This window comes from Notolabrus celidotus, chromosome 20 (assembly GCF_009762535.1).
Source record: "Notolabrus celidotus isolate fNotCel1 chromosome 20, fNotCel1.pri, whole genome shotgun sequence".
Lineage (NCBI taxonomy): Eukaryota > Metazoa > Chordata > Actinopteri > Labriformes > Labridae > Notolabrus > Notolabrus celidotus.
In genome coordinates this window covers 26,331,572-26,346,870 of record NC_048291.1, presented here as the reverse complement: position 1 = coordinate 26,346,870, position 15,299 = coordinate 26,331,572, and the positions used below count along the sequence as shown (strand labels likewise).

Below are 15,299 nucleotides of genomic sequence, written 5' to 3'. Positions count from 1 at the left end.
CTGGACCGAGACGCCACTCATCACTCTCACGTCACGGCCCACACTCGCTGACAAGCCCCACCATCCAGCTCCACGCAGCTCAACACTCCCAAGGCCAAACCAAAACGGACATCTTATGACCGCCGACATGGTTACCAAGGCAACAAGGAAATAAGACATGTGCTGTTTGAAAATTAAGGACACCTTCACAGGATATAAAACCAACGCAGAAGGAGCTGTTAAAGGGTTTGTGTTAGCCTCCAGTGCACTCAAATTGTTCCAGAAAGCTCCTCCTCGATCACTAAATCACTCGTTAGTCAGTGTCAGCGTGTGTGTGTCGGTGTGTGTGTGTGTGTGCGGCTGTTCATGTGTGTGGGGAAGTTTGATAGTAGGCTTCAGGGCAGGGGTTTTCACAGTGATGACACAGAAAAATGTCGACGCTCATCAAATCTCCAACAGCAGAAGCAACATGGCAGTGACAGAAGAAAAAAACGTGTCATTCTTTCCTAATGTGACTGAACAGAACAACCGGGGCATCGTAAAAACTGGTGCCATCAGATCAGGCCTTGGATCAGCGTGATGGTGATGAATCCAGCCCCCCTGACTGCCAAACATCACACAGAAGAGGCCAGACAGGGCTGCTGATGCTGCTGCTGCTAATGCTACGGCGGGGGGTCCTCAGTGACACAGTGGCACACAAAAACGCCGCCACACTTAACCCAATCACAGCCGCCATCATGAGTCAAAAGAGGCTGCAACGTTCACTCCTGTGTCTTTATAACCGGAGGTAAAAAAAAAAGCAGCAATGAGGATGCAAATAAATGACTGCAGTTTGATGCTTCTGGCCTCTGCATGGGGGGGGAAATTAGCCCCGGCGTCTTGGCGCATGCATCATTGACACCGCGTGTATCAATAATGCATCGAGCTCAGCTGTCGCTTCACTGCTAGTTCTTAAACGAAAGCGGGCAGCAAATAAATTAAGCAGTGTGTAGCTTACACTTGGCTTGTAGCGCCAAGGTTAACACTCGTGTGATACCGCCCTCAGGGACGAGCACAAGTTCGGCCAAAGATTCAAACACACGATGATACAATGAGTGACCTCTGTTAAAAACATCTCACACTGAAAGAGAGAAAACTCTTTCAGTGTGTTCCTGATTTGGGTACTTTAAATCACACATGCACTAAGCTTCAGAACAATCCCAGGATGTTTCAGGATCGTCTGCATTAGCTGTTGCAATAATACTCAATACTCTAAGATTGTAGAGGGTGGTAGTGGTACATTACGTTGGTCTCCTTCTGCCGTAAAACGGAGGACACACAAGAAGAAGCAGCAGGAGCAGCAAAAGAAGAAGATTCAGTTGTCAGCTAGCTTTTACTGCAGCGTGAAACCATGTCAGAGATAACAGAAGAAACCAAGGTATTTACCCAAACCCTAACAACATTTTCCTGCCAGTTTGGAGGCTTTTTCTGGATTTCGTAAAAGATACGGGGGTTCTAGGACATTCCAGTTTGCAGGAAATGCAGAAAAACAGTGACTACAAAAGGGAGAAAATGAAACATGGACAGAATAGTGAAAGACATGATTGGTGGACATTAAGCCAAAGATATCAGCTGCTCTAAAATGCTCAAGATTGCATGTATGACTCTGAAAGCTCCTTATTGGCTCACTGTAACCTTTAGGGGGTGTCTTTAAAATGTGTTTACGATTGCAGTTATGAGTAAGGAAAACGAATTACAAAAACAATTACAGGATGAAGATTAGTTCTTTATAATGTAGTTTGAGGAAAGAGTCAATCTGTCAAAGATCAAGCCAAAATTTGGAGAACAAAGTTGAAGTCCAAGAAACAGTGTGGCATCACCTCTAAGCACCTTCACCTTCTTGAAACTGTCTTTCCAAAATCTGAATTTCTACCTTTTTCTCAAAAGTCTGACTTTTTTCTCAAAGTGCATGATGAGAAATATCTTCCTCCTCTTCTCCTCCCTGATCCTAATACCCGTCCTTACATAAGACATGATACATTGTTCAAACGAAAGATAGAAAATCTCCAGTCTTACTTTATCCCACACCGTGGTGTCTTTTAAACTTGGTTAAGTAATTTAAGTGACCTGAATACACCTGCTCACATTCACTGAATCACCTGAAGGCACACACAGCTCTGTCACCTTCACCTCCTTCACCGGGGACAGACTTTACAGCTACTTCCTGCTAATGCATCCTGAAAGTTACACTGCACAGAGAGAGTGCTACAATATGTTGTTTGAACTCCTAATAATCAGATTGTGCTGTGATTTTATTTCAGTAACAGAGTTGAAAGGATCGAGAAATAACTTAATCATGATGCAGATTTGTAAAAAGTAAGACGTCATGTTTTTTGGGGGTGTTTCAGGAAGAGGAGAGGGAAACTACTTTTAAAAGCTTGTTTTTTAAATTAGATTCCAAATGAGCAAGAGCAACACCGACTTAGGACATCAGAAATATTTAAATATTGAATCATAAGGAGCACAGTGTTCTGTCAGCTATATTAAAGTCCTGTCTTTGCTTGACATAGAATGTAAAACCTCCATAAGTAAATAAATGCTCGGCTTTAAAGCTCCTGTGAGTAGTTTTTAACTGGTTAGAATTTAATAAACAGTGATGTCTTTATAACCTACAAGAGCAAAGTAGATTAAGGACGGGATGAAAATGACTCTACTGTAATTTATAATGCCAGTAAGTGCTGAGAGGGGTAGGTGCCAGATCAGGCAGTTTAAGGCACAGTGAAGAAGACAGCAAATATTCACAATGAATGTTAAAAGAAAGCAAGGTGATGCTTTTAGTCAGATAATACTGCCTACAAGACAAGATCAGCAGGAGGTATCACTTTGACCACAGGGGGCGCCAAAATCCACACAAACAAGAAGTCTCTTACTGGAGCTTTAAGTCAGGAAACAGAGAGGAAAAAAACAAATGTGACTATCTATCAGAGACGCTACGAAAGAGGATGAGTATTTGAAGTATTGGAGTAATAGTTCTGAACTTTATCAGCGTGCCAAAGACATAAATCCAACAAAAGCTGCAACTAGACTTGACCCCCGGGTCCTAAAATTGCCAGAGAAGAGCAGAGAGACGAGGAATGTTCCGTCCAAGGCTGAGTTTGGCCTGTTTGAATAGACATCCAAATATGAAGAGAGAAAGAAGAGAGAAAGAGGGGAGGGAGGAGCTACTTAAGCCCAAAGAAAAAAAGAATCCTGCTTTTACTTGGAGTGTCAGTGAGAGGATCATAAAGTAGCCTGAAGCAGAGAGAGAGACAGACAGATCTGGTTTGAACTGGGGGATTTAAAATGGAGGTCTGGCCAACCCCTCCTCCCTCTTCCACTCCTTATACAACCTAGTGAGCGAGAGCCCACCTGAACACACACACACACACACACACACACACACTGAGCAGCATTGCATCAACGATGGTGTAACATCTCTTGCCATAAACAGTGTACCACTTCACATGTCCTGATTTCTTTGCCTTACACAACGGCACAACAAGCGTTTTAGTATCCACACGCTCACCTTCAAACACACACACACTTACACACACACACACACTCTTTGTAATGTTTTTCACCTATTCCCCGAATGGGTGAGCGAGCGGGCCCCTTCCTGCACCGTAAACACAGTATTTCCATTAGAGTGTTGGGAGTGTGTTGGGCGCTCTGTGACTCAGACACTGCAGCACTGTGACTTTGTGTCTCTGGCTCAACCGCTGCTCTCTCTCTCCCTCTCTCCCTCTTTACCAGCAAGCCTCAAAAACACCGCCTCTGGTTTGTGCCACTTCACACTAGCTATAGGGGCAACACACACCGCTTTATCCAAAGTGATGATCTACTACAGGGGATATGCAGGGCACGCAGTTTTTGAGGAATTAGGGGTGAATAGCTTTTGTAACAGTCCTTGCTTTTAGCCACACACACACACACACACACACACACTCGTACCCACGAGCATGCCCACATGATAATTTCTCCGTTATTTGCACACAGAGGCAGATGAATATGTAAATAACTTGTGAGGAGAATATGGATCCCTTGTGCTGGGAGAGGGATATGTTAATAACTGATGCAGGGAATGAGTGTTAATCAGAAGTGTAGGGTGCATAAATGCGTTTAGCATCAGTGAGGCCTATGCAAATTAAACACATAGGGGATAGTGGCGTGCAAACGGCATGATTCACTGACTGGGAGTCAGCAGCGTGAGAAATATAGTTGCTGGTGTAAACAAATTAATAACATTGAGAGAAAATGAGGGGAAAGTCTAAACCGTGGGCGCACACGGATGAGATTCTCTATACTGTCTGCTCCCGTCTGTTTAGCATTCGAAATCAAGACGCTGTGATAAGGCCTGTCGCAGCAGCAACAGTTTCCAGGGAAACCTGATGGCAGGATGCTGAGGGCTGAAGGGAGGAGGAGGAGGAGGAGGGGGAGGGGGAGGAGGGGGAGGAGGAGGGGGCGTTTATGCGAGGACATGGGTACAATGCTCAGGTTGATTTGCTACCATTAAAGGGGAACAGCGGCCGGCCCGAGATATGGCGCCGAACAGGAACGAGACTGACAAGTGGCGAAAAAAAGGAGGGGGGGGGGGGGTACGAGTGGCTGATGTTTGACGCCATTCATGTTTGGCGCAATTTGTCTGAGTGTGTAGTCATGGCGACGAGGTGTTGACATTGCGCAACCGCTCTCCGAAAACACTGAGACGGCGATGACATTCAGGAAAAAAGCACAGAGTGAGTGTGAGTGAGCTTGTAAACCAGAGCAGGGCCCTTTCCTGTCCCCCTGTGCAGAAAGGAAGAAAGAAAGAAAGAAAGAAAGAAAGAAAGGAAAAAGGGACCCGGAGCAGACCGCTTCACATTCGCGAGGTCTCGTCTCAAGCAGAGCCAAAAAGGGACACAAACAGTGAGACGACGACTCAAATCAGAACAAGAAGGAAACAGAAAGTAGCCACCAAAATTTCACAGACTTCAACTGCCATTGTATGTGCCAGGTTTTTTTAATTTTCAAAGTGACCTCTGCTAACAGAACATCTCTCAGAATTATAACCAGTGTAATTAGCTAATTATAATAACAATAACAATATTACAATAAAGATAACACCTGATTTAAAAAAACAGAAAATAATCAAACTTGATAAAAACCCAAAATGAAAAACACTTATCATAATAATTTTGTTTTTTTTTAAAAGAGATCTATAAGCTTCTATATTTTTTTCATTTAATTGTCCTTTTTCTTTAGAAAAAATTCACCCACCACTGTATACTGCACTGCATGTTACCTCCTGCTTCACTGAACGAGCCGCGCTTACCTTTAAAAATGCTCGGCAGTGTCCGTTTAGCGCCCTGCTGCCATGAAATCCACTCACACACGATAACACTGAGATACAGTTGTGAAATAATCCCCTGCAAAGGAGCAGTCTTCATCAAAGGGGATTCGTGTCCTGTCTTTACCGCGTGATAACATGAGGGGGGTCCTTCCTGCTCCAGACACACCGGAGCAGACGAGTCAGTGAGGGCTGGATTGAGGAAGCCATTTTTGAGGGCCAGGTTATTTCCTGCTGATGCGCGAGGAGTTCACTTAGCGGGCACGCCGAGTTCGTCGTCCCGCCACTGTTCGTTAGCCGGAGTCCAACAGGGTCAGTCACGAAACAACTTCAGTGTCATATACATATGAAAAAATATGTCATCTCAGCTATTTATAGGCACAAGTAGTAATAATAATCCTCATATCAATGATAACAATGATAACATAGTAACAATAATATGTCATATCCTCTTTGTGAAAGATCTTTTACGTTGAACTAGCATGTGTCTCTAGATAGCATGCTAAGCTAGCATGTGCAACATTTCCGTTACAGTAATAATACAGTAATATATTGTTCATTATTAAATGGCCGTTATGACAAATTAAGCTAAAGCTTGTTATCATTATTACCATTCTGATCATTATTATTATTACTCTAGCTATGCTGTGTAGCAAATGATGAAGAGTCGTCGTCGTGTTTCATGGTTTTTCGCAGCAGGGTGTTAAGATGTCCCTCCTGCGATGACCCTGTTTGTGTGGATGCGACAGGAGAGGGGAAAACACTTTTTGTGTGGCTACAAAAAAAAAAGAGTCAAGACCAAAATAAATTCACCCAAACACGTTTTTTAGCTCCCTCTCAACAGCTGCCACGCTCCCACGTGTCCTTAATGTAGCACAGTCGCTGCGGCCGTCTTGTTTCAAGTTTGGAGAAGTGGTAAGGGAGGGCCACTACAACAGCTGTGTATCTTTTTTTTTTTTTTTTCAACTACTCTTCAGACGTCGTAGTTCCAGTCAGAAGTTTGATAGAGATTCTTTATAATTTATTTCTTTGAATGAAAATATATTTACGGTATATATAATATTTACTTTCGGTTCTTTTTGTATCTCTCATTGTCCTTTAAGCCACAGGAGTTTTTTCCTCGTCCCCATGATAAACTATTCTTTTTTGTCCTCATTCAAAGGAGACAGTAGCCAGTAAGGTTTTAAAAAAGGGAAAAAAGTGAGAAATTGAGAGTGAACCCACTCTGAAAATATACTTTTGTGTTGTTTTCTGTCTCCCTGCAGAGCGCTCGTCTCAGACGTGTGTTCTGGACGGAATCGTTGCACGGCTCTAATTCTGCTTTCTCTGCTTTGTGTTAGCGCTTCCTGGAAACCTGGGACCATACTGCTCACCCAAACCATTGTTTGTTATCCAGAGTCTCTGCCAAACACTAATACGACAACACCTTCAATGGCCAATATTATGTTTCTGTCCAAATATATAAACTATATGTGTCTGGAAATATATGAATGGATCTGTATAAAACCTAAAGAGGCTCAGTACTTGTGTAGTAGTTATAGTGTTCCACTGTGATCGTGGAAACAAATCAAAGCGTTGGCTTCATCGCTTTGGCAAAGACTGTTGCAGGGTTAACAGGCAACTAAACAACTCTGGTGTTTGGTGTGTACATCTTATATGTCTGTGTTTGATTGACTTTAAAAGCATGTGCAAATGTTATTGTTGGGACTAGTGCTGATATGATATTTTACTCTGTCACCCTCTCTCTCTCTCTCTGACTGCTTCTCCCTGTCAGGAGACTGACAATGCAAAGCAGCAACTATGTGAATATAATCTTTTCTGGAATCTGTCCATGAGGACAGTAGGCTACAATCAGTCTCGTTTACTCGGTCTCACTGGCTCTTTTTCTGTCTCACTGTCTCTATCAAGCAAAATCTACGTCTTACTCCGCTCTCACTCAAATTTGAGTCTCTTGAACATTTTCCTTGGAGCCGCTCTTAAAAAGCAGGGGCTCGTTCTGGCTTTTCCCCATAAGGCCTTTGAGAGAACTGTGGAGACCCAGCTGGGGCAGGGGCATAGGGGAGGGCAGGGTGCCCCCTGTGGACATTCCTCCACTGGTGGAGGTTGGAATCTGGGAACAGGGTATGGACGTGTTCTGAGACGGTGAGCAAGGGGAGGGGTTGTTGTTGTTGTTGAGGCCCACACCACCCGTGCCCATTCCCAGGGTCATCATGTTGTTGTTGAAGTGATGGGTTTTGTAGTAGTGGTTGAGGTGCTCCGATCGGGCCAGGTTTGGTAAGTTGACGATCTCCGGATGGTGCAGCCTGAGGCTCTGGCCCCCTCCTAATCCACTGTTTCCGCTCTGGGTCATAGTAGAGCCTCCTGAGATACCGCTACCCCGACCGCTGGCTCCAGCCCCTAGCTCATCCTCCACGTTGATGATCTCGATGGCGCGAGCAGGACCGTGGTGCTTGTGCAGCTGATGCTGCTTCCTCAGCTTATAGAAAACCACCAACATCACCGCTGCCATGAAGGTAATGGCTACGAAGCAGCCGATGATGATCTTGGTGGTCTTCATCACATCATCCAGGCCTGAGAAGCCTGGTTCCGTGATGGGCACAGTGAAGGTGGGTCTTGTTGCCCGGGGAGAGGATGAGGACCAGCCGGCGGACAGAGAGGACGCCGTAGTAGAAACGCCTTCTGGCCAGAGGTGGCCTGAAGGCGTTGGACCAGGGTGAACACGAATGAAGGTCTCATTGATGGCTACCAGAGCAGACTCCTCCTCTCCTGGGGTTTCCACAGTTTCCACGGTGACTGTTGTGAAGTAGGTGTAGTTGACACTGGCGTCAGCAGCAGTGACATTGAGGACAGCGGTTGCTGTGGTGTTGCCGGCAGCATTGGTCACCATGCAGGTGTACTGACCCGTGTCACGCAGGGTGACATTCGTGAAGTTGAGCGTGCCATCGTGGAGGACGGATATCCGAACCCGATATGATCCGTGAGTCATCAGGGTTCCATTCGGGGTGATCCAGTTGACGGACGTCGTGGAGGTGCTTGTGCGACACTTGAGCTCAGCAGCCATACCCTCGGTGACATTGAGGTCGGTAGGTGGCTCCACAATGACAGGTGCATAACAGGTGAAATGGCTCTGATCAAGCTCTCCGATGTATTTGCCTTTCAAGAACGGGGGAGCGTGGCAGCGAGCACAGCAGGTGGTGTTGCTCGGCACCGTTTCTTTCAACCACCAGCTCAGCCAAAGCACATCACAGTTGCAGACCCAGGGATTGTGGTTCAGGTGGACCCTCTCCAGCTGGTGTAGCGGCGTGAAGAGGTCATGGGGCAAGGAGTGCAGGGAGTTATGGGACAGGTTGAGCTCCTCCAGGTTCTTTAGGTCGTCGAAAGCGTTGCGCTCGATGACGGAAACCTGCGAGTGCATGAGCCACAGTTTGCGTAGCGACACCAAGCCCTGGAAGGAACCAGGTCGAATGATCTCCAGCCTGTTTCCCGACAACTCCAGCTCCTCCAATCGCACGAGGGCTGTCAGTTTGGGAATGTCCTTCAGCCCACACATGCCCAGGTTCAGGTACCGTAGATTGACGAGGCCGACAAACGCCGCGTCGGAGATGAAATCCAACTTCTTGAGCTCACCCAGGTCCAGGCGTCGTAGTGAGGGCACTCGGTGGAAGGCATAGCCCGGCAGAGTCTCGATGGGGTTGTTTCGCAGCCACAGCTCCCGTAGCTTGCTGAGGTACTCAAAGGCATGTGATGGCACCAGTGTGAGGCGGTTGTCAAAAAGCTCCAGTGTGTTGAGGTTGGGGAGGCCATTGAACGCTCCGACTTCAATCTGACGGATCTGATTCTTGGAGAGCTGGAGGATCTCAAGATGCCTCAGGTGCTTGAAAGTGTCTGACTTGATTACCTGGAAAGGAAGATAAAAAATGGAGTTACTACAACATCAAGTAGATTATGAGATTAAGATGTTTCTGTGCTAAACAGATGATTTAACTGTTTAACAACTTTGCATTGTTAAGAATAAGCTTTGTATACTTTGGTGGCTCAGTTTCTTTTTAACCCTCCTGTTATGTTTGTTTCTCTGGAACAGCAATAATGTTCCTGGGTCAATTTGACCCGGGGCATATTCAATTCCCCAAAAATCCCAATACACATCTTTTTAAATCTAATTCTTAACTCCATCACTAGCCATTTAAATCAAGATTTGGTCCATTGGTGTTCTTTAATTCTCACAGATCATATTCAGATAACTCAATTGTTTTTCTTTAAAATTCATGTTAAAACTTTTTTGAATGTACATTGGAAAGCCCTAAATATAAATACAATAGTTTTTTATGACATAGATTTTTGTTTATTTTATTTTAACTACATGCTGCCCAGATTTTTAGGGTGCATTTAGCTGGTTTAGAAGGCATATTTCTTAAATAGACTTTAAAAAGGGTCAATCTGACCCGCAACATAACAGGAGGGCCAACATAAATATAACAAGAAAATATAAATTTATCTGTCGTGTGTTATTAAGTATCACATGCATTTTAAAGCTTGTGCTATGTTGATTTTGGCGCCCCCTGTGGACAAAATGTGTATCCTACTCTCTTTTCACAGCCAACCGTAAAAAACTTAGCAAGGTTTTTTGAAATGGTTGATGAAAATAGAAGGCTGTTTTTGCAGCTAGGTGACGATGAATTTATCTATGAGCAGTTTCAGGTACAAAAACTAACGATAAAGAAAGAGTTAATCTTCTCATTAATGACTTTGTTTGCTTTTATAGGTCATATAGAGGAAGCAGTGTTAATTTCAGTGTGTTTCAGAGCCAATAAAGATTTCCTCACAGGAGCCTCAAGCTTTCCCAAACATTATATTTGCTTTGTTTGCATTTTGATCAATAATAGAGGACATAAAACCTTCAAAAGACATCCGGCACTAATGCTGAAACTTGACACTTTCAGATTCTGAGATTGTTTGGATGAGTAAACCATTTCACAATCATCTAGAGAAAAAACACAAACTCAAAGATTGTCAATGAATGATTCAAGGGGCGGCAAGGATACAACTGGATGCATATTTAAATGGACAAACCACACAAATATAAATAATTCATTTCTCTGCTAATAATGGGAACAGCTGACCCTTCCACTCCGCTGACTCGTGCTGCTGTCTGCAGGGGAAGGTTGGCTTTTCAGACAGACTCCAACTGACTGCTGACAGCAACAAGCCATCTAACATGTGACTCCCAGGCTCACTGTGGATCCAAAGGCCACCCTGACCTCCATATTGGTACTCCCTTGTTGTTGATAGACGGAGAGTTATACTACCACTATCTTTGAAAACAGATATCTGCATTTGAATGTGGAAATCTGTGATAGAAGGAAGGAAAGCTAGCTTGTAATGAAGATTTAAGTAGTTTAATGCTTATTCTGACAAGAAAACAGGTGTTAAAGCTCCCATGAGGAGTTTCTAGCTGGTTGTGAAACAGACTGAAATTAACAGTAATGCCTCTTTTGTGAGCTACAAAAGCGAACAAGCCCGTCTGCATCAAGGTCAACGACTTCTGTGTTGTAATTCTAAATTCCTGTAACTGACGTGAGGAGGTAGGAGTCATTCCAGACGGTGTGACAGCACCCCTTTCTTTTCTATTTCCGCAGCAAGTATTCACAGAGAGAGAAATGTTTGACTTTGAAGACAGTAGGGTGTTTATTCTATCAGAGAACACAACCTACGGGGCGCTGGTGGCCTAGCGGTCTAAGCGCCCCACATACAGAGGCTACAGTCCTTGTTGCAGAGGTCACTGGTGCAACCATTTCCTGCATGTCTTCCCCAGCTCTCTACTCCCCATATTTCCTATCTCTTTTCAGCTGTCCTATCAAATAAAGGCAAAAAGCCTGAAAATACATTTTAAAAAAAGAAGAAAGCACGACCTGGACAGGATCAGCAAAGAGATGAAATGTATCACTTTGTCCACAGGGGGCGCTAAATCTAACGTTCCTCACAGAAGCTTTAAAAACAGGACTTTCTGCAATCATAAACGTGCAGCTGTTCCTGCCACTGATCTCATTTCGGTGCCTGCTCCAGACACTCAAGAGCTGTTGACTTTGTTGTTTCAGCAAGACTCAGGGGACTTTCCACTCACACTATGTAATCCCCTGATAATAAGCTGATAAACGGTGATGGTCTGTTTACACCACATATCACCACAGAGGATTGATCTATGACTCTTCATTAATTAATCCAAAATGTCTAAATAAAATGAGACCGTTTTAAAAACCTCTTTTAAAGACGGTCAGAAATAGACTTGTGTGTGTTTTTCCCCTGCAGTAAGTCATGAGGCCTCGGACAGCACCCACTAGCGTCCAGCCAGACATCATTTGGCAAAGAGTCAAAAGCACACAGCTAGTGAGCGCGACTAAAAGCCTGTCAAATCTCTGATTGTTTGAGAAATGTGTGGCCAGAGCTCCTCTGAGAGACTCAGAGAGACTCCTGGAGTCAGGCCATCGCCTCCTCTGTATGTAGAGCAGGAGCAGGAGGAGGGGGGGGGGGCATGTTAAGAGGGGGTGGGAGCTGTCAAGGCTTTACTCTCAGGGTACTCAGTGAAGGAAAAAATAAGCCACAGAATCTAGGATGCCTTCAGGTGTTAAAACATTTTTAGATTTTTAATCATTTCAAGTGGAGCTGCAGGATACAACAAACCGAATCGGAATTTGTGGACTAAAAACGAAATGGGACGAATATTATTATTTTGATTATTTCTTTAAATTGTATTTTATGTGAGCTGCATCTCTTTAAAACCTCCCAAACCCAATCATGTGGCAGGATGTCCCATTTCTGCTCCGTTAACATCGCATAATAAGATGTTTCCTGCAAAGAATCGAGGACATTCAGAGGAAGTCTGACAGATGCACTGGACAATTTTAACAGTGTGAAGGATATTTGTTGCTTCTTATTAGAGGAGATAAGATGTAGTAGAAATGAATTTAAAATCACAAAAGATCAAAGCACTGTCAGCGACACGAGGAAGGATCCAATTACCTCAAATGCAGCTGCAAAGAGTAAAATCAGCCCACTCTGTTTATAAATGTGGAGATTCATGTGCTTTGTATCGATGGTCTGTGGTTAAATGATCTTCCCTCGCAGCAGTAAAGCCACAAAACGCTGTCTGGGGACTCTAGATAAATTGGTAATGCATACAAAAGGCAGCACGGTGTCATGGAAATATGCCTGGCTTTCAATTCATAAAATATTCCCTCAGTGCAGGAGAGGCTTAAGTGTCTTTTTCTACCCTTATTGCTGCTTACGTTACTGTCTTTCTTCAGAGCTAAAGTTTCTCACAGAGAATCCTGTATCAACATGTTCGTCCTTTCAACCATGACGGACTGCAGAACAGTTCTTCCTCCTCATTATGTAAATACTTCATGTTTAAGATACACTTGTTTATGTCTCTGTTTGCCTTTATCTGTGTTTATGTGTGTTTACTCTTTAAATATGCTTGTATTTAGATGTCTTAAATGTCCTCATGCTGAAAAGAGACCAAGAAACTCTCAGTTAGTGCAGACTGCTCACAGACAGAAATGAGCTGGTAGCCTCCCATTTTGAATTAACGGTGCATGAGCAATGCATAAAAACGATAATTGCCATGTGCATCAGTTTCAGCAGTTGACATGAATACAGACACCAAAGAGTTTTTAAAAATCTGCACACTGCAAAGGGTTTTAAGGGACCTAGAACTCTGTTTGGTTTGTGACATGGGCCAAAACCAAAGACACCATTAAAAATCGGTAAAGTCTCTGTGACGTCACTTGTGTTTCTGAAGAAGAGTCCTGAATCCTATCCACAAATACCTCTTTTTGTCCAACACATACCGGGTTGTATATCCGTCATGACGTCAGATTTTGAGTTTCTAGTGCAAACTTTCCCTCACAACAACAACAACTATGGCGGACAACTGCAGCTTGTCTCCTCAGCCTGCTTTGCCTTGGAATCCATTAGTCTCTTTCATTTTTTCGCTGCAGGGCAATGGAGGAAACACGTTTGGTTTGTGTTTTTGATCAAAGCAACCTCGCTCCTCGCCCCTGGCGTAAGCGGTTCGCAGTTCGAGACCAGCAAAGTTGGAGCCACTTTGGAACCGGTTGAGCACCGGCTCTGAACCAGCCCTGAAACTGCCTCGGTCGAAAAGGGGTAACAGAAATGTTGGAAATGCTAACTCAACCTAGCTTTAGGTCGACTTAGCATGAGGCAAAGAGGTGGGCCTTTAGCCTCCTCACTAACAGCTGCAGTATGTCCGCCTGTCGGTAAAGTCAGCTGTGCTTTATTTATACAAAGGTCATAACTTTAATATCTTAAAAACTAACAAGTAATCAAAAAATCACCCCCTGTACAGCGTGTGCAGACAGAGAAATTAGCTACTCGCCCCTAAACTGTTTTTTGCACAAGACTGTGAACATGTTTATTTTAGTATGGGTGTGTATGTGGCCTCCAGAGCTGCTGGAGCCAGCCTCAAGTGGACAATCATGGAACTGCAGTTTTTAGCACTTAAACACCAGAGGTTGCTGCTTGGCCAAAAAGCCATTTGTGGCCCTTCAAGGCTATAAATATTATATGTTTGTTTTATTTTGGGGCAGCAGAAGGATCAGGTGTTTTCTAATGTGTAATACTTAGTCACTCACAACAGGAATCAGCCTCTACACAACAAGTGATCTGGATCTCACCTGTATGGAGTTCTCCTGCAGGTTGAGGTATCGCGTGTTGACTGAGATGCTCTCAGGCACCTCCTCCAGGTTCTGCCGCGTGCAGATGACTCGGCTGGCCTGGTTGGAGCAGGTACAGTGGGAGGGGCAGGAGGAGGCGGCTCCCACCAACTCCGGCCCAGGGAGGAGGAGCCGCAGTAGCAGCTGGGCCAATAGAAAGAGGAAGGGGGAGGGGCCGGGGAGGCAGGTCAGCGTGGGGATGCGCATGGCAACTGGGACATGACCCTGCTCTTTAATCCGGAGGTACAGGTGAGCGGACTCCACACTGGTGGCTGAGCGAGAAAAAGGTTTATCCTCCTTTTGGTCCTCCAGCGACAATTTGTTCCATCTAATTCTGCATTCTCGAGGATGTTATGTGTCCTCTGTCGATCTCTCTGTTTTCTCCTCTTGTGTTTTAAACATAGAAATATGCAGATAAACAGATGTTATTCCCTTTTTTTCTGGAGCTGTCTGGGGATTTGAGCGATGCTTTTTTTGAAGTCAGAGGAACCCAGGAGTGACTGTGAGAGAACAAAAGAGAGAGGGAGAGAGAGAGAGAGATATTAGAGACAGAACACAGACTGACATCAGTGTTTTCACCAACAGAGACTGAACAGAACAAATAAGAGGCAGACATCCACAGTGAAGCTTATCATGAGAGGGATGTTTAAAAAAAAAATCTCAGAGTAGCATCAGAACTTTTGTGTCACTGCTCATTTCAAATCTCACATAATCCCTGAGCAGACATTTTGTCACAAATCAAATCCTTTCATCCGGGGCAGGTGGAGGAGATGTTCGGTAATTAACCATTCTACAAGGTGCTTCATAAATATGGAAACTCAAGATCAAAAGTAGGACAACATTTTTGTATTTACAGCACTGCATTAAATATGTAAACATCAAACATGAGACCAAAATAGTAATTACAATACATGACTGCGTTTCAGTTAACATTTCACAGGCTGAATAAATACTGGCACCGTGATCTAGACCTGTGTTCAAAGGGGCCACAGCAGAATACAGGAAGAGTTACAACACATCAGCTCTGTAAAAACACACATCATTGCACCTTGTGCACTTTGCTTGTTACTTGTCCACTATTGTTCTATTTATGTTTATATGTGTGTGTGTGTGTGTGTGTGTGTGTTCCTGTTGGCGCCTCTTGGTCAGGTCATGTTTGTAAATGAGAACTGGTTCTCAAACATTTTTACCTGGTAAAATAAAGGTCTAATAATAAATAATTCAGTATCCTCATAAATGTTAGA

General features: G+C 44.2%; 1 protein-coding gene across 2 annotated transcripts in view; it reads right to left on the bottom strand.

Moving 5' to 3' along the window:
* Nucleotides 1-4,968: 4,968 nt before the first annotated feature.
* lrrc4ba (leucine rich repeat containing 4Ba) overlaps nt 4,969-15,299 on the bottom strand; it is a 55,680-nt gene continuing 45,349 nt past the window's right edge. For both annotated transcript variants that reach the window (XM_034710732.1, XM_034710730.1), the window contains 2 exons: nt 14,017-14,555; nt 4,969-9,221 (listed from right to left, as the gene is read on the bottom strand). In XM_034710732.1, the coding sequence (XP_034566623.1) occupies nt 7,260-9,221; nt 14,017-14,262 (2,208 nt within the window). In that variant the 5' untranslated portion in view covers nt 14,263-14,555 and the 3' untranslated portion in view covers nt 4,969-7,259. The remainder of the gene's footprint in view (nt 9,222-14,016; nt 14,556-15,299) is intronic.